This window comes from Taurulus bubalis (genome assembly GCF_910589615.1).
Source record: "Taurulus bubalis genome assembly, chromosome: 1".
Lineage (NCBI taxonomy): Eukaryota > Metazoa > Chordata > Actinopteri > Perciformes > Cottidae > Taurulus > Taurulus bubalis.
In genome coordinates, this window is record NC_136589.1 from 30,722,580 (window position 1) to 30,742,045 (window position 19,466).

At 40.4% G+C, this 19,466-nt stretch overlaps 2 protein-coding genes across 5 annotated transcripts in view; both read left to right on the forward strand.

Annotated features, from left to right (window-relative positions):
- Nucleotides 1–11,490, forward strand: part of pde4ca (phosphodiesterase 4C, cAMP-specific a) — a gene marked incomplete at its 5' end in the record, with an annotated part of 50,257 nt that extends 38,767 nt beyond the window's left edge. For 3 of the 4 annotated variants that reach the window (XM_079221640.1, XM_079221639.1, XM_079221641.1), the window contains 13 exons: nt 572–608; nt 1,331–1,404; nt 1,532–1,584; nt 2,048–2,160; nt 5,061–5,154; nt 5,302–5,474; nt 5,578–5,676; nt 5,845–6,009; nt 6,397–6,496; nt 6,684–6,838; nt 6,928–7,050; nt 7,572–7,754; nt 7,902–11,490. In XM_079221640.1, the coding sequence (XP_079077766.1) occupies nt 572–608; nt 1,331–1,404; nt 1,532–1,584; nt 2,048–2,160; nt 5,061–5,154; nt 5,302–5,474; nt 5,578–5,676; nt 5,845–6,009; nt 6,397–6,496; nt 6,684–6,838; nt 6,928–7,050; nt 7,572–7,754; nt 7,902–8,408 (1,876 nt within the window). In that variant the 3' untranslated portion in view covers nt 8,409–11,490. Of the gene's footprint in view, nt 1–571; nt 609–1,330; nt 1,405–1,531; nt 1,589–2,042; nt 2,161–5,060; nt 5,155–5,301; nt 5,475–5,577; nt 5,677–5,844; nt 6,010–6,396; nt 6,497–6,683; nt 6,839–6,927; nt 7,051–7,571; nt 7,755–7,901 lie in introns of all 4 variants that reach the window. The other variant, XM_079221638.1, reaches the window with a different exon arrangement.
- Nucleotides 11,491–13,785: 2,295 nt separating this feature from the next.
- On the forward strand, nt 13,786–18,460 carry rab3aa (RAB3A, member RAS oncogene family, a; the record flags this gene model as incomplete). Its single annotated transcript, XM_079221751.1, has 4 exons — nt 13,786–14,010; nt 15,386–15,504; nt 16,486–16,610; nt 17,313–18,460. 4 exons carry the CDS (start codon nt 13,786–13,788, stop codon nt 17,501–17,503), a joined length of 660 nt encoding a protein of 219 aa, XP_079077877.1. The 3' UTR covers nt 17,504–18,460.
- Nucleotides 18,461–19,466: the final 1,006 nt, after the last annotated feature.

Below are 19,466 nucleotides of genomic sequence, written 5' to 3' on the forward strand. Positions count from 1 at the left end.
AAAAAAAATTAAGATAAAAACGCTGACTCTGTCCCCTTGAAGCCCTCTCCTGCATTCCCTCTCGATGGCTTCATGGCCATTTCCCACCTCCCTCCTGACAAACGTGACTAAATATTAAACACTTAATCAAACAAAGCACCCAGTTCTCTTTTGTTTGTTTTTGCATGTGACGCTTAATCAGAGACAACCAGGTATGTTTTGATTTACTTGTGAGTATTTACCAGTTCGTACTTATATCACCCTTCCACCTACCCCAATCTGTTTCCTCAGTGCATGACATATTTGTTTTTTGACAAAGCTACATTTTAATCGAATGCTGACAAAGGGAGGGGTGAATGAGGAAATCTGAGTAAGTAAACTAATTATCTGGCTGCCCCGTTGTTCAGACTCTTTTTTTTATAGAAGTGATACCAGGTGCAGTTTGGTTTCTATTTATTTCATCTTAACAAAGTCGTTCAGCTTTCATATCTAACACTGATGAATTAACATTATTCATTTAGGAAATTATAGATTGGACCTTAAGTCAAGTTGTAATGCCTTTTCCTCATGTGTATTCTGTTCTGTATTGCAGACACACAGAAGACATGATTGTCACACCATTTGCACAGGTGAGTCTGTTGAAACCTTCCCATCCAACCTTTTTGAAGCAATTTTCCCTTTTGTGCTATTTGAAAATTTGCCAGATGGTCAAATAAAACAAAAATCCTTTTAATTTGTCAGCTAAAGACAGTATAGGTCTTTTTAAAGAAAACTATAATAAAACTCCAGATGGTACGAGACTAAGGCTAACTGCCTCATCGGAACAGCCCCTCAGCATTATGTTGGCCTTGCAACGGGATCAGGCATCCCGCTGGCGTTGCACGGCTCTTGCTTGGGATGTGCGTCACACTTGTGCTCACTTTACACCATGAAAGAAGCGGTGAATCCAATACTGCTGGATCATGTTGTTTAAATTTGCATGCAGGCTGATAAGGGCTGTCACATGGGTCAGGCCTGGACACCGGATACGCTGTGGGCTTCCTCTGTGTGCTGAGTCAGTGTTTGGCTCCAGATGGAGTGACAGACATGACATAGAGGGGTGTCAGTGATGCCATCAAAACATCAGAAAGGGGAATGCCTCTGCGTAGCTCTTCAGCTGAGAGGACGAAAACCACATATCTGGTTTCAAAGGCTTGTCAGAGATTCACATTAGTCTCGATTCAAGATGAATTAAGTTAGGCATATGCAATTATGTAAGGCTATGCATTACATTATATCTGTGGTTTCACTATATACAGTATATGAATACATATATGATTATCTTTTACATTCAGTCTTTTGTTCCTCATAGGTCCTCGCCAGCCTGAGGACAGTCCGAAGTAACTTTGCCGTCATAACCGACCAGCAAGATCGCACAGCCAGCAAGTAGGTTTTTAGAAAATGTATGAAAATGAATATTCGAACAATTTCACCGTCGCACGTGACAAATATAATCCTGCTGTGGGTACAGTGTGATTTTTGCTTGCTGATTTTGGATGATCTCTGTCTACAGGACGCGATCCTCAGGCAGCAACCCACCATCCATGTGCAAGACCAGCCTCGCAGGTCGGTACAGGTATTAGAGTGGGCTATCTACTAATCAACATCCCGTTGTCAACCCTGACCCTGGTCAGAAAGACAGAGAGATGTCAAGGACATTATCTTGGTTTAGTATGTGAACATTATGCGGTGCAGATTCATCTATAATTCTGCCATCATATTTTATCAGCTCAACACGTGTCTTCAATCGGAAATCTTGAAATGTTAAGTAAGGAGTGACGCAAGATGTAGTAGAATTAAATTATAAAGTACCATGAAAATAAATACTTCTAGTACTAAGTACTAAAAAGTACTTCAAATGTGTACCTGGTTACATTCAACCACGGGTGAAATCTAACATTTGTTCTGTGTTCCCAAACAGCAAGAATAGAAGATTCACAGCTCATTTTATGCTCCAGTTTAACACTTGTTTATGCTCTGTAAGAGTTGTATCCTTCCCATAATGCTTTGCTGTGTTTGTCTGGTACAGAGGAGCCTCATCAGCAGCTGGCCATAGAGACGCTAGATGAGCTGGACTGGTGTCTGGAACAGCTAGAGACACTGAAAACTCGACACTCTGTCAGCGAGATGGCTTCCAACAAGGTACTTCAACATAACACGTTTACACATTACCAATGGCTCCACCGTGATAAACTGAACATACACACCTGTCACAGGATGAAAGGTAGAAACACACTGCCACACTGTTCAGGGTAGCATTAATAGTTTAAGGTTGCAGTGTGCTGTACTCGCTGTAATCTATATTATGATTCACCCCCCTGAAGGATTTAATTAGTTATGTCCATCTTGTTGCCATTTTTGAGGTCCAACTCCAACTCCATGAACACGGTACAGTAGATGACCCTGAACTTATCGAGGTCGAACCTGGTACATTTTATAATGATTCCAATATTTGAATGTTCATCACATTGAAAGAGTTAAACATATTACAGTCAATGCAGCATTTAATTAAAGTACAATTTTAGGTTGTGGTGTAAATAGCTTCAGCAATCATATTGAATCAATTGAATTGGTGTTTCCCCTTTTAGATGAAATACATTATAATATTTTTTATTAAAACGGATAATAGAATCAATACATTGGACATGTTGATAATTTTCAGCAGTCTTTCATTCATGGATGACAATCTTCTGCAGCCTAAATGAATGGGCTTCTAATACCACACAAAGCCAGTGCATTGATGCACTGTAAGTGCAGTATAGCCTTCACTGATCCCTAAACAAATCTGAAAGCTCACTAACACAGAGAATCCATCAAGAAAATATGAATAGAATTCATCCCTCAGCGGATGGGAGACGGGCATTTTCAATGAATGCGCGGGATGGCTTCACGCATGCTAATAGAGACTAGACACACAGACACCTTCCCCCCACTCATGTGCAGAAAAATGTTAATGAGGTAGTGGGAGCTGGAAATGAAACGGCATCCCCCCATCCATTTGTCCTACGTGTATCCTGGAGCCCGGTGCTTGTGAGATTCCATGATGAGACTGGCCACACAACAAGCACATGCTCTCTACATGCTAACACACACATGTACACACTTCCTCCAATGGTATACATGCACATTACCTGCTTGCACACACTCATTGCCTGCCTGGATACATAAACCATTACACACACCACACAATCACATGGTGGATGCCGGAGCAAAATCTCCCCATTGCTGCAGATCAGTCAATGAGAAGCTACAGTCCATGCTGGCACTTTAGAATGAAGGCAGGCACAAGGGAGACCGGAGTGAACATTGACTCTGCATCTCTGACGAACTCATTAACACAATTTTGTTTAAAATCATGACTCCTGAGAGTGTCTTTGAGGAAGGGTAAGACATGCTCACTTCAGCTCATGCTCATATTGACATAGCTGTTAATAGTCACCACCGCTGATTTGATTTGAAGCATTCTTTTATTCAGTTTGGGCTTATTTTCACATTTCAACATTTACACCATTATCCTGAGGCCCTGCTAAAATATTTTGTTATCTTATGTTTGCAATCATATTCAAGTTAATGTTGTGTGTATACCCACATATTTGTAGTCTGTGTTGTATGGCTTTTATTTTTGGCTACATGAATGAAATCCCCCCAGCCCCCTCCATTCAAAGCTTTTCCTTCATATCTTCTTCAAACTTGGTGCACATGGTGTGTCTCACAACCTCTGCCTCTAACGTACTCAGCCCTGCCTACTTTGTACATCCCCCCACCAATGAGGGCCCTCGGCCTCTCATGGCAGCTCCTGCAGCAGTCACCTGATTGGCTGCTATTTTTAGGCATTTTTGGAAGGAGGCGGAGATTAGAGTACCTCGTTCTCCCTCTGTTTACACACATAGGGGAGCAGGCAGTAACTGAGTGAATGGAGTCAGGGGGAACCAGCGAGTGTGGCTTCTCTGCCTTGCATCCTCGCATCCCACAGCCTTCCCACAGCCACACTTTCACACTTTTGCTCTTCCATGGACTTCGAAACTGTTTTTTATTTCCATTTGATCAGCTCGTACTGATCAAAGCCTCCACTGCACTAACTAGTGGACTGTCTGCTGGCTTTGGATTTTGCTCTAGCAAGCAGTATAGGAGCAGAAAGTGTCCCTGCTGTCTGTCGAACAGCAGTGCCGGAGGACGACCAGAAAGCTCTGCTCTCTCACTCAGTTTTATTTTTGCTCCCATGCTTGACTCTGAGCTGAAATGCCAGAGGAGAGTTATTTCATCATTCACCGTGTCGTGGATGTTCATTCAGGTAAGGAGAGGAGAGGGACGAAATGTGTGGGAGGGGATGCGACAGCTCGACAAGTGAACAACTGGTTGTTAAGATGTGACAGTGGACTTTCTCTGAGACTATAGACACCTTCAATTAGATTTGTAGATATTTGATTTGATACACTTGATCCACATGCCTGCATGTGTGTGGGTGCAGATTACTACAGGTCAAATTTGCCATGCCTTTTTCTGTCTGCAATCATTACCTTTTGCACCGCCTGACCTGAGACACATGCAAATGGTTCAAAGAAAGAATCTAGGTGTGTATATTACTAGATGGTTAATGGTTGTCTGTGTTTTAGTTTCTCAGAGTTCTTGTAAATTAAGCGCTGTTCAAAATGACATATTTGGGCTTTCAGCACAGAGTGCATCAAGAGTTGTTATTTGCTTTTGTGGGTTGCTTTGTGGCATCTTTACTCACATTACATTTAGTCTGTCTAAAGGAATGACACTGTATACACCAAACCAGAAGGTAAAATGTCAGAAACAGGAACCCAATGGACTTGTTGTTGAACAGCATTCAACAAGTTTGTATTTCTTCAAAGAAAGTGATTTTCCGAATTGGATTTTTTTTTTGTTCGACAGATAATGCATATTTGATCTATCCTAGCCTGTCCGCATTTTAGCAAAAAGTGAGTGTGATCAAACTTGTGTGTGTATGTGTGTGTGTGTGTGTGTGTGTGTGTGTGTGTGTGTGTGTGTGTGTGTGTGTGTGTGTGTGTGTCCTTCAGTTCAAGAGGATGCTGAACCGAGAGCTCACCCAGCTGTCAGAAACCAGTCGATCAGGGAACCAGGTGTCTGAGTTCATCTCTAGTACCTTCTTAGGTAAAATACCTTCACTTTGTATATTCCACAAGCTCTACCTAAAGATATGTATCACTTAAATTGCATGTTTTGTGTGAAAGAAAAGTGTTGGTAATGCGATCACAATGAGAATGCAGTGTTAATATTTTGTCTTTCTTCATCTGACAGAGAAGCAACATGACATGGACATCATGTCTCCCCCCACCAAGGAGAAGGACAAGAAGAAGCGGCTCATGTCCCAGATCAGTGGAGTGAAGAAGGCCACCCACAGCCCCAGCCTCGCCCCCTGCACCATCCCTCGCTTTGGGGTCAATGCCAGCCAGGAAGGACTCCTAGCCAAGGTATAAGGACTAGTTCAACACTTTTTTAAATCTCTATTCCAATCATTCAGCATTGTATAGTACGTTGTTATAATATGTATTTGCGATTATTGTCCACCGCCAGGAGTTGGAGGATGTTAACAGATGGGGTATTGACATCTTCAAGGTCTCTGAGTATTCTGGGAATCGCCCACTGACGGTCACCATGTACACCATTTTTCAGGTATCATTTAGTACAGTGAATGAATGAACAAGACAGTAAATTAATCAATGAACAAGACAGTAAATCAAGGAATAAAGCAATGGCGTAACAAAGACATTTCAATAAACAATTGAGCTTTACCCTGACTTACCCTGTGTCTGATGTGTTCTTTCTCTCCTGCTGCTTTAGGAACGTGACCTGCTGAAGTCCTTTAAGATTCCAGCGGACACTTTCATTACCTTTATGATGACTTTGGAGGATCATTACCATGCCGACGTGGCCTACCATAACAACATCCATGCTGCAGACGTGGTCCAGTCCACGCATGTCTTATTGTCCACACCTGCCCTGGAGGTAGACACCCTAACTCACCCATGACTAAGAGCAGATACAAACTTTATTAAGAAGAAATTATCCTTTATTCATCCCCTTGGGGAAATTATTCTCTGCATTTAACCCATCCTAAGTAATTAAGGAGCAGTGTGCTGCCATGAGGTGCAACTGGAGGTTCAGTGTCTTGCTCAAGGAAACTTCGAAATGCGAACTATGGAGAGACTGGGCATCGAACCAGCCACCTTGTGATTACAGGACGACCACTCTCTCCATGAGCTATAGCCGCCCCAAGAAAACAAGAAAAGAAAAGAAAAGAAAACACAAGCATCTGTATATGTCCTGTCATGTTTAGCACACACATACAAACTCACACATATTGACAGTCCCTACCTTCTTGTGTTGTCCAAGGCTGTGTTTACTGATCTGGAGATCCTTGCCGCTCTGTTTTCAAGCGCCATCCATGATGTGGATCACCCTGGAGTTTCCAATCAGTTTCTCATCAACACCAGTGAGTTTGCATAGCTCCACAGGGATTATGTGAACGTGCATGAGTGTATTGTATGTGGATGAGGTGCCTGTATACACGACGTATAGAATTGTGTAGAATTGTGTTTCTGCATACATTTGTTTCCCATCCAGGTGGTTTAGCGTGCTGTCTGTAAAAGCACTTTTTTTTCTTTAATTTTTTCTTTCAGACTCAGAGCTGGCCCTGATGTACAATGACTCGTCAGTGCTGGAGAATCACCATCTGGCTGTTGGCTTTAAGCTTCTGCAGGAAGATAACTGTGACATCTTTCAGAACCTCAACAAAAAGCAGAGACAGTCGCTGCGCAAAATTGTCATTGATATGGTAGGACACCTCGATGAAACCCTTGAGTTTGCAGACTTGGTACTGTTTCTGTCTGAAATGCAACTATATTTACTTAAAATCACCTACAGGTGCTGGCCACAGATATGTCTAAACACATGAATCTACTGGCAGACCTGAAAACCATGGTGGAGACCAAGAAGGTCACCAGTCTAGGAGTCCTGCTCCTGGACAACTACTCAGACCGCATACAAGTGAGAACCATTTCACTCATTGTTAGCGCTGCATTGATCAATATATTTATATGACTAATGAATACAATTAGTGTCATGTGACATCTGACGCATTTTGCATCTCATCCCTGCAAAACCTTTTAAAAGCTAACCACACACTGTACACTACCTACTCAGCCCCAAATGGCAGACAAAGCTTCAGCTAGCTGGTAAACATTGCTGCTAAAGAGCTAAATGATTCCCTCAGGAATTAGTCAAAACCAAACAGAACTCAAAGAAGAGTGAATTCATCAAACAGTTTGCCGGAAACACAACTCCAAATCCTTTTGAAAGTTGGTCGGTTGTGCTTCTGAATAGGCAACTAACTGCAACTAACAGCTTGCCACTACAACTTGGGTTGTGTTTGCAGCTTTTTGACAAAAATACTATTCATAGAGCTTTACGTTGAGTACCTCATAGTGTTAAGATTGCTTACATTTCAGTTCATGGTGGAAAAAAACAACTCCAATAGCTGAAAAGGAATATGTTTTTTTCCCCCGCAGGTCCTTCAGAACATGGTGCACTGTGCAGATCTGAGCAACCCCACCAAGCCCCTCGAGTTATACCGTCAGTGGACGGACCGCATCATGGTGGAGTTTTTCACCCAGGGAGACAGGGAGAGAGACAAGGGCATGGAGATCAGCCCCATGTGTGACAAACAAAACGCCTCAATAGAGAAGAACCAGGTATATTATTGAAGCTTCATTCAGGAAATCTACTATACATTATAAGAAAGTCTTAAATTGAATGAAGACTATTTAACAAAAAAGGGACTTGAAGAAAAAGAGAAATGCCTATTTAGATATAAAACACTTGTTGCATCTCTCTTTCAGGTGGGTTTCATTGACTACATTGTTCATCCTCTGTGGGAGACGTGGGCCGACCTCGTCCACCCAGATGCTCAGGAGATCCTGGACACACTGGAGGATAACAGAGAGTGGTACCAGAGTATGATCCCCCACAGCCCCTCGCCACACCCAGAGAGCCAGCAGGAAGGAGCCCATGCCGGGGAATCCTCAGCACTCAGTGGGGGCAGTGGCTCTGTTCCAGCAGACAAGTTCCAGTTTGAGCTGACATTGGAAGAAGAAGGAGAGTCTGATACAGAGAGTCCACCTGAGGAAGAGGAGGGCTTTAGCGGCAGTAGGGGGTCTGAACTCTCCAAAACTGATTCTGGCAGCGGATTTGATGCAGTATCTGCTACGACTCGCCTGCTCAGCAAAAAGCTCTCGACTGATTCAGTCAGGACGTTTTCTTTAGAATCTGATAAAGATATGGCAGAAGACAGAGAAACAGATCAGGACGGCGTCTCTGCAGTACCACGCTTCAGACTTGGCACATAGCATCAGTCAAAAGTTGTATTTCTTTTGGCCTTTTGTTTATTTTTCTCAATGGTGGTGCCTCCTCTGTCCCTCCTCTTCTCCCACTCCAACCAAGCACCACCAACTCTGGTTTCTGCGGATAGGGTGACAGCAAGCCTTGGGGTGAGCAGTGCAGGTGGGTGGGAGGGGTGTTAAGAAAGTCTGCAGTTTTACACAGCAGTCATTTCCACTGGAGAGAGACAGATAGACTGAGTCACTGTTCTAATACAGGACAGGAAACCGAGTTTCTGACCAGTCCTTTGTGTTCTCTGTCTCTCAGTCAGACATACTGTGGGTAAAGTTCGACAGAGACAATGAGACATTTCCAACAAATCTTTTACTAGCCAACTCAAGCTCTACAACAACAAATGACGGAACTGTCTTCCTCTTTTGTGAAAAAAGTGAGGAAGTGATGAATGAGTGAAAAATTAGTGAAAACACAACAACTTCTTGTAAGACATCTTGCCAAACTTACAATTTATAGGGACGATGCTGTTTTGCCTGCATTTTTATTGTTTGTTATTCTGTTATCTTTTATTTCGGTCTACATGCAGTGAAATACGGTGAAGGAAGATATAGTAAATAGAAGACTTTAAAGCAGCGTAAACAAAGTAATGGCAGGAAGGAGCTATGCATGATTTTATGCAGGAAACTTTAAATGTAGCAGACATTTTTCATTATTATTGTATAAGTAGCACTACTTTCAGCTGGTGTTGCACAGCCCACTTAATTGTGCAGCAAAAAGCAGTACTTTCAGAAAAATATGACTATAATGAAGTGGCTGGCAGAACATTTTATTTTTAAGAATTTTGGTTGTTTTAGGCTTACTATTTCCGATTTTATAATCCTAAACTATGATATTGTCAGCGAAAAAAACTGAAGTGTTATACTGTCAAGGAGTTACATCCAAAGCAAAGTGTGCGCTGTGCACATGGTGCCCCCCGGTGTTGATACATGGAACTGAAGTTCTGGCATTGGAGGTAAATGATTAGCAAGGTTTCACGTAGGCCTGTATGGAAAATACACGTAAAACATATTTAACTGTAGGACTACCCAAAATATCAGTTATCTTTCTGTTTTATTTCTCTTATATTTGTGTTGTTTTATTTCAAGGCACTCATTTTGGCATTTTTAGTATTTGGCACCCGTGTTATCAGTTTGCCTTCAAGTTTAGCACTTTACAGTTTTGTTCATAAGTAGCCCTCATTGTGGTTTTTAAGGGCTTGAGCCAAAACATGAACACATTAGAGGCTGTTGATAAAAAAAAAAGCTTGTCCATGGCGGTCAAGCAACCAGCACAGACATCATGCAAAAACTAAATGCTGCAGTGCTGCTATAAATGCATTAAAGTATCCATTGAAATCCATTGTTGCTACATACTGTGTTACACACAGCATCCACCTACTAAAATGCAGTTTCTGGAAACATTCACTTGCATACATCGCTAAACTGATAAGTTTTGAGGTCCATGTTAGAAGCACAAGGGTTGCAAAACAACATGTTAGCATGATTGTAAAGAATCGAGGAGATAGTTTCATATGCCAGATTTTCTTTCAGCTTTTTTCTCTCATTGATCAATATTTTGCTCTTCACAGGGACATAGTCAATGACAAAACAAGTGCCAAACAAGCATGACACAACCCGTACTGTAATTTCCATTTTGCCACTGGCTACTTTCCATCAGTGACTGATAAAGTTGGTTGATTGTAGCACCCTGTGTGCCAATCCCTCATGTCTGTTCCTTTTTTTTCTAACTCTTGTTCAAACAGAAACTGAAACTGATATTTTCTTAAAACAATGATGTGTTTTTGTGTGTGTGTGTGTGTGTGTGTGTGTGTGTGTGTGTGTGTGTGTGTGTGTGTGTGTGTGTGTGTGTGTGTGTGTGTGTGTGTGTGTGTGTGAGTGAATGACCGGGTTGACTTTTTTGATGTATTTGCTAAGAAAAAACCAAAGCACTTTCTATGGTACTTTTACAGTTCTGCACTTCCACTACAGTTGAACATGTATAGTGACTGTTTCACTGTTTTATTTTTTTCTGTTGGCAAATCGCCTGGTGGTTGAGTTGAATTGCACGGGCTGGACCACTACAGCTCTTCAAGGTCTGATGTTGGCGGGACGGAAGTTATTTTTATAATTGACTGCACAAACAATGTGTTTTGTTTAACTGCATGACATTGGCTGCAAGATTTAAAGAAGAGCATATGGAGAATTTACTAAACTTAGCCTGATGAGAAACTTTTTTTTGTATTGCCATAAAACAGAGTAGATCATGTGTTAATGTGTGAACAAGCTGAAACGTTTTTGGACGCCTTATTTTCAAACTTTTTTTCCTTCTTTTTCTGGTCATAGATGTGTTCATTGTCATGCTGGATTAACCATGTGCAATCCTTTCTGTAGCCATAAACAGAACCAAACAGACCAACACTCAAGGATGCCTTCAACGTTACGGTCTATTTAACAGCTTAAGGAGCACAACATGCGAATATTCAGTCTGTCTCTCTGCGTGTCACTAATTGTTTGATTTTGCGTATTTTCCTCACAGTTCTTTATGTACAGTTTATTTATTATTTCTATATTTTCGGTCAGGAACAATGGAACAGTAGACTTTTATTAGTTTGAGGTTTAGTATAGCTTGATGTGTAGAAAGTCACACAGAACATATTTTGACTATAACTTCCTTCTTGTTTCATTACTTTATTGTCTGCAAATAATGTGATACATAAACAAAAATACTCACTTTCATGTTTTTTTTGTTATAAAAATAGTTTAGTGACAGATTTCTGTATGAGTTTTCTGAAACATTTCTCATCTCCTGTCTTCCTCAGTTTCCACTGATCTGAACAGATCACATGGTCGTCTGCTAATCTGAGACGTGTTTGATTCATAGTGAAGATAATATAGTCACACAGCGTCAAGTCATACTAGATCAGTATTACCTTTCTTAGAGATAATAGAATAAGGATCATGAACTAAGACTACAGCTTTGACAATCCAAACTGTTCGCCCTCTCTCCAACTAGAACTGTATGCCTTGCCAATAAAAGAAACACTATTCACTCTTTGAAGTCTTGTTCTCTACTTTTATGAGAAAACTAAATAATAAAACATAGTAAATCAGAGTATTCTTGTTATTACACAATGGTAATCTCGTAACAATCTTGTCTTTATATTCAACAGTATTCATCTGATAGCTTAGTTATTAGGAGGCTATATACAAAACACATCAGGAATGTATAGATTAAACAACCCAAGGAACATAAAATAAGTGGTAATAACTCAACCAACTTCATCACTTAAATTATGCTAATGTTTTGATACATGCATCTGTAATAATAATATAATACTCTAATATTGATGATAAAATAACACTCCTAAAGGGACTATTCTTCATAATGAGTATATTTTGCTGGTCACACCACTATAACAATCTTCAATACGGAACTGTTTTTCTCTGGTATTTCACCATTTACTCAACAACTACTAAATGCATTATTTGTTCTCACAAATAATACTGAATTAACACCTATGAATAATTTGCAGAAAGGGTGAGTACAGTGCTCTGTGTGAATGAACGGGTGCTCTTCTCTGATTGGTCAATCGTCCTGCCTATCATCCTTACACTCTGTTTGTACCCGCTTATGCCGGGGCTGTCAATCAAGAGGCGCACGAGCTACTGCAGGTGCAAAGCTGGACTCTGGGCTTGGCGTTGCTGGGAAGCCGAGGATCAAACACACGGCTCATGGTAAACGCTGCGCTTATTTGTCATCGCGGGCCAAGTTAAGCCTCACAGTTGTAACGGATTTTATTTGGATTGTTTGTCGCTTGTCATATCTTGGATTTTGACAGAAAATGTAGTCGTAAACAAGGAAGAGTAACCTTCATTTGACATGACGTTAGCTGGGATGCTCCGCTAGCTGCTGCTTGTACATAACTACTGGTAACGGTCTGCTGTGGTCGCGTTAAAGGGAATTCATGCGTTGTTTCAAAGGCTACAACTTGGAAACTGTATTAATTTCATGTCTTGACCAAGCGTTTGATATGTATTATAAGTGGCAGCTGAGTTATGTGTGACATAAAAAGCCGTGTACTGCTTTTTTTCTCCAGCTAACGTGAACCAGACTGCCAATTTAAAGCAGCTAAGTTAGCTAACTCTACATCACGAGCAAGCTAATGCTCGATAAGCTCCACTGTGGATGAGGATGTAGCTGTTAGTTCAGGCCGTTTACATTGGGAGCATGTTGTGTTCAGAAACTGTCAGGTGGCACTACAGAGATCGTCTCATTCATTCATAAATGGTCGGACAGGTTTCATGCCGTCTTAAGGTAGAGGACAGTTAGTTTAGCTGATGCTTAGCCTGTTAAGCTGTGGTACTTCCGTCTTCTTATCTTATGTGGGGCGGAGGTGTGCATTCCTCGTCCGACCAGTGTTATTGACACGAAGTGGAAACACTCAAGGCTGTGTGTGGGTATTGGCTGCTGCTATTGACACAGCCTCTTGGCGAAACGGCTGCATGACGGCTGATAATGTCACGAGACTGTTTGGTAGTGTAATCTGGCATCACACAGCAGACTGTAATTACTGATGAATCCAGCACGGGTTAAATGAGGAGGCTGTTTTACACTGTCATCTGTTTTCAGATGGTCTTCCATGAGTTTGTAAGAGAACAAACCAGTCTAGTAAATTAGAAAATGTGGTTATTGAGTCAGCTGACAGACCCACTTGATACATGTTCTCTGTCTTGTCTTTATTTCTCAGACTTGTTGTACACCTTTTAACCTTTGACATTATGCTAGATTTATTATATTATGCTATTTTAATAACGAGTGGTCTTTTGTGTTATTAGGGATTGGTCTTGTTTATCTCGAAGCCAGTAGTTTCCTTTTTCATTGGTTTTCATGTTTCTTAAATGTGCTGTTTTTTTTTTTTCTCCATCAAGACCAATTGAAACACGTCCTGTAGGAATTATACAAAAACATGCAAATTGTCGAAAGGTGTGGTAATCTGTCTCATGTCCTAAACGTCAACGGCAGTATTTTATAACATGTCACAAAGGCAGGGTTGTTTCATTTTTCTCATTTATTCAAACCGTTTTATCTACAGGGAGTTGACACCGAATAGTGAATTCAGTGACTACCTAATCTGATGTTATCAAATACAACAGCTCTACCTTTGTAGATTTATATAATGTGTAGTTTTTGAGAAACCGCAGGGAGCCTTTAATTTAACACTAGTTGTTTTTGTGACCTGTGGTAGTGTTGGTGTTGTGTTGGGTTATAATAAGGTCTTTCTTTTGTTAAATGCTGTTTCTTCCAGCAACTTCCTTGTAACTGATTTAATATGAGATCTCAATCCTCCCATAGATGGCGTCTGCAAATGCCACATATGGACAGAAGGAGTCCTCGGACCAGAACTTTGATTACATGTTTAAAATCCTCATCATTGGCAACAGCAGTGTAGGAAAGACTTCCTTCCTTTTCCGCTATGCAGACGATTCATTCACGCCAGCCTTTGTCAGCACAGTGGGCATCGACTTCAAGGTGAAGACCATCTACAGGAATGACAAGAGGATAAAGCTGCAGATATGGGTGAGGATGAATCACAGTTGCTTCACAGTAGCTGACATTTTACTACAAACTCCTGAAGAGTTGTGAAAAGGAATTGAAAACTCACATTACTTTGTTCATTGCTGCTTTCTGCATTCAGCACCACTGTGCTGTCTTGGCCACTGAGGAAGTGAAGGGTAACATGTGGTGAAGTCTATGGCCACACTTTATTTTACATTATATAATTACTACTTGCAGCAATTGCTTGTTTTCTTTGTATCTGCTGATACCGAGTTCATATTTATATTTCCCTCCATTATACAGTGACACTCTGAGCCAAAAAGGCCTACATTGTGATTAGAAAGAGAATTAAGACGTATGTGAGAGCTCAATCGCTATAAATTAAGAAATTGCAGCCTGAACTACTGCTCTCCTTTTAAAGGTAGGATTCAGGACAACTAAGAATTGCTGTGTTTTCATTACCTCAGAAGGAGCTGTTTATGTCTACATAGGGAGCAGGTCCTATTTGCACCGCTATGTTTCTACAGTAGCCAAGAACGATGCAGCAATGACACCCTAGCCCAATACAGTATTAAGTATATAAGACCGCAACTAACGATTATTTTAATAATCCAAAAATCTGCTGATTTATATTTCAATATCTCAAAGTCCAAGATCACATCATGTCTTGTTTCAAAACCTAAAAATATTCAGTTTACAAATAGAAAACACTGAAATCCCAACATTGAAGAAATTGCATCCAGATGGTTTTTGTCTTTTTTGCTTAAAGTGCTTCAAACAATGAATACATTCTCAAAAACATTGTATTTTAATATTCCGTCAATACAATAATAGCTTAATTGTTGCAGCTCTAAATACATTTTAATTCAACAGAATAAATTACATTTTGTTTCTACCTGCAGACCGTCTTTAGTAAGACTGCTTGTTTTTCATGCTGCCCCATCACATCTGTAACTGAAGTGCTTTCTCTTACCATGTGTCTCTAATGATTACCAGCTGTCCCCAGACTCATTTCGTCTGCTGTGTCATGACAATATCCTTGAAGTTTTCTTAACACGAGCCATAAAGCCTGACCCTGAGACCAATTGCTTATTACAGCAGAGGAATGCCTCATGGCCATGGGAGTTTGGCTTAATGTTAAACCTCCACAATAATCACGACGCACGTGCATAAGGCATAAATCCTTTGCAGGTGCTGGGTGACGATGATCTGCACAAAAAGACAAAAAAAATAAATCCCCAAATTGATTTAATCCTACATGGAAGTGTGTGTGTGTGTGTGTGTGTGTGTGTGTGTGTGTGTGTGTGTGTGTGTGTGTGTGTGTGTGTGTGTGTGTGTGTGTGTGTGTGAAAAAAAAAAAAAAATGTGTCAATTAAAAATGATTGTATTTGTGTAGGACACTGCTGGCCAGGAGCGCTACAGGACAATCACCACAGCTTACTACAGGGGAGCCATGGGATTCATCCTCATGTATGACATCACCAACGAGGAGTCCTTCAACGCCGTTCAAGACTGGTGAGTGACACCTGAGTATGCTTAGGAACCTACAATCTTATTTCTTGAATTTCACTGAGCTTTCTCTTTATTGTGAGCACGATTTGCCAACCTGCTGAATTTCTGAGATCTGGGTTTTCTGGGACTAGACACAGTGGATGGGGCAACAAGACGAGTAGTCAGGAGAACACGTTTCCAACGAGTGCTGCATTATACCCAGTTATGTTTCAACTGCACGTGAAATGACCGATGAAAGAGCTGTTAATCATCATCTGGTGCTGTCAAACTGCAACTGAAAGTCATGTCGGTCAAACTTAAATCAAAAAGTAACTAAGAAGATAAGATGTTTGCATCAGATAATTTAGAAACATTTTTAACGTTCAACTTTGTTTTCTTTTCCAAATTAGTGGTTTATATAATTGTGTTGAACTTGACTTGTAATGCTGCGTTCACACCAAAAGCGTTGCGAAATTTTCGTGTGAGTAGATTACATGCACATACGCGAATGGTTGCAAACAATGCAAATTTCCAGCGGGCGGCGCGAATGACACGAATAACACGGCGAGTTGCGAAAAATTTGCGTGACGCTGAGTTGCAAAAGCCAATCACCGTTGAGATGCTCCGCCCATCATCACTGCCGTCCTGCCGTTACTGGATCAAACTGCAAACTGCGAAAAAGTGACTGAAGCGATCAACCACATAGTCGAGCAAGTAAACTCGCGCGAAAAAGTGTGAATGTAGCATAAGAAACATATCTGGTGACTTGTGTTATGTTATCATGGTTACTCTTTTGAAGCTATCACCAATGGCTTTGACACTTTCTCATACTTCAAAATTAAGTTGATGATTAAAATGTGAATTTAACAAACAGGAATGATGGTTGTAAAAAAAGATACATTTGTCTTTTCTCAGCAGCAAAAGCATGTGTGTTGAGTCGATGCTTTCTAAAACTACTTTAGCCTCTAAGACAATATGGCTAAACACTCTGTGCTGTATCTGCAGGTCGACCCAGATCAAGACGTACTCATGGGACAATGCCCAGGTCCTCTTGGTGGGGAACAAGTGTGATATGGATGATGAACGAGTGGTGGCCTCAGAGAGGGGCAGACAGCTGTCAGAGCAGCTGGGTAAGTCAGCTGGTCCGAGTAAAAACTAGATGACATGGCTCTGTTGCTTTGCCACTATACTCTATCCTGGGTGCATTCATTGATTATTAATTAAAATGATATGTAATCGTGACCATATAATAATTTTCATATATATATATTTAAACATTAGTAAAATTCACAATATTTGGGTTCTTTTTGGACAGGGGCACTTTTGTTTATTTCAGAGGTTGTGTTTTGTCAACAAATATCCCTTTCTATAGTTGGCATACTGTATGTCATCATGTTTAATTTGAACATAGGTCTGACTATCAACACTTCAGTCTTTGTAAGGCAACTTCCAGAGGCACACAGGAGAGCTGAGCTTAGTCAAGCTAGCTTTCTTCTCTTCCTGTTGGAGCATGTAACATCAAAAGCATATCACTCTGGGAGTGTGATCCGAGTGGTCAGACTGAGTCATAGTATCGCATGCAACTTAACAGTAATTGGACTTAATTTCAAACCACCTATAAAAGAGGTTTAAGTATGATCTGAAAAGATTAATTTATGAATAGCTTTAATTTACAAAATACTTGGGGAAATTGTTGAGGTTTGAGCTGCCTGTCTGACCGTCGCCTCGATGTGTCCCAACATGGTGAGATAAGTGGATTAACTGGGTAAGCCTCACATCTGAACAATAAGCGTAACCATAGCCTTTCTGTGTCTCTCCTACCCCGCCCGCAGGTTTTGAACACTTCGAAGCAAGTGCTAAAGATAATATTAACGTGAAGCAGACCTTCGAACGGCTGGTGGACATCATCTGTGAGAGGATGTCAGACAGTCTGGACAACAACGACCCGACTGTTACTGGTTCTAAACCGGGACCGCAGCTCAACGAGCAGCCACAAAGGTCCCATCAGGATTGTGCTTGCTAAACATGACCACACACACACACACACACACACACACACACACACACACACACACACTCTGCTGTCCTAAAACCCACACAACTTTTCTTTCGGTTTGTCTCTCACTTTCTTTCTCTTTCTCATATACACAGGTATTACACACAAACACTGCAAAACAGAGAAACGCAGCCTGACTGCTTCTACTCTCCTCCCCTCTCTCTACACAAAGAGCATTCTCCACATGAACCCACATAAGTGGCACAGAGAGTATGTGATGGTTCTACCTTAGTTAGAGGGGTGGAGAATAATTAACAGAGGTACAATCCCAACTCATCTTCTTTTCAAACTTGAACACGATTTCACACACACACACACACACACACACACACACACACACACACACACACACACACACACACACACACACACACACACGATATTTATCTTAACAGACTTATAAGAGGCCAGTGAAGGCTGAAACTCAATCATTCCTTGTTGACGTGTCTGCAATTGGGTTATACTATAACAGGATGTGGATCCTCCAATCACAGGCCCCACTCGGCAGTAACGTCTCAAACCTAAATGCATACAAATGTTTTACTTTCAGTCCCATTGGAAATATAGGTTTGCTACTATTTTTAATTTTTTTTTCTTTTTTGTGGGTGTGGTTTTGAGCTTGTGAAATCACTGGCCCTTGTCAGTGTTGTGATTAAGTTTAGTTATAGTCCAAGTTTGATGTCCATTTGACGGGATCATTCTTTTAATTTTAGCAATAATGTAAGAATAGCAAAGGTCATGAATATATGTTTGCTGGTCAAGTTATTAGTATTATTATTCATTTTTGGCCCCTTTCCTCGATTTAAAAAAAAATATATATTATTATTTTAGCGAAATTGGATGGCAGTGTCGGTCTTTTTAAAATTATTTTTGTAACCATTTTTTAAGACATTTGACAAAATCAATTTAAAATATTTTAAGACATTCTACAAAATAGAAAGGATGTCTCACCACATTAAGAAGAGAGTATAAATGTTTAAACATCAATAGATATGCATTAAAAAAAAAAAAAAAAATATATATATATATATATATATATATATATATATATATATTATACAATCATGATTTAGGATATTGGTTCCTACCTGTGCTTTAGTGAAAGGCGCATGATGTTTTTAACCGATTCTGGTTGGTCAGGTGGATATTTGTATGAGTTGCTGTCTGAATTTAAACTGTCCTACTGTATCAGGACTTGGAGGTACCAAATGGGGCTAAAGGTTTCACATGTTAAAACCACAATCCCATTCTCATTGTGTCAACTTTCATTCACTGCATCCAATGTGCAACATGCTCTCACTAGATAGGCATGTGATTCAGTGTGAGCACTGTTATACCACAGACCTCTCCATCAACTTCAGATAGTCACTTATGTCATGGTGGAAGATATTTTCATGTCTACGTTATGGAGGAACCTTGTGTTTTTAAGCATGTTAAATGTCAAATTGTGAGTTCTCTCTCTGATGCAACGGTTTGAGATTTGTCTGCTCGTGTAATACAGTACAAAACCTAATGTAAGTCATGCAAGGCATGTGGAAATATTTTCAATATTTTAAGTTATTTTAAAATAAAGCTTATTTATTTTGTATTGTTTATAACTTCATTTACTTTTGAGATAATGTTCTTCCTAGATTATGCATTGCCGTCTGCACTGTACTTTTAAAGGAGATGTTCAATAGTATTCAATTGCTTGAACTCTCCCAGCTTTGACATTAAAATGTATTTGTGTTTACAGTGAATATAAAGCTTAAGATGCTTCATTGAGAGGTACATTAAAAGTTTCCAGTTTAAGAATCTCTTATATCAGCGCAGCTTTAGTGAGAAGTTTGTTTGTCTTTTGATATCGGTTATGTAACTTCCAAGACTGGGTAGTGTAAAAGCAGAGTGTTCTCTCGGAGCAATAGGAGTCATTTCTCTCCACACCCAAATA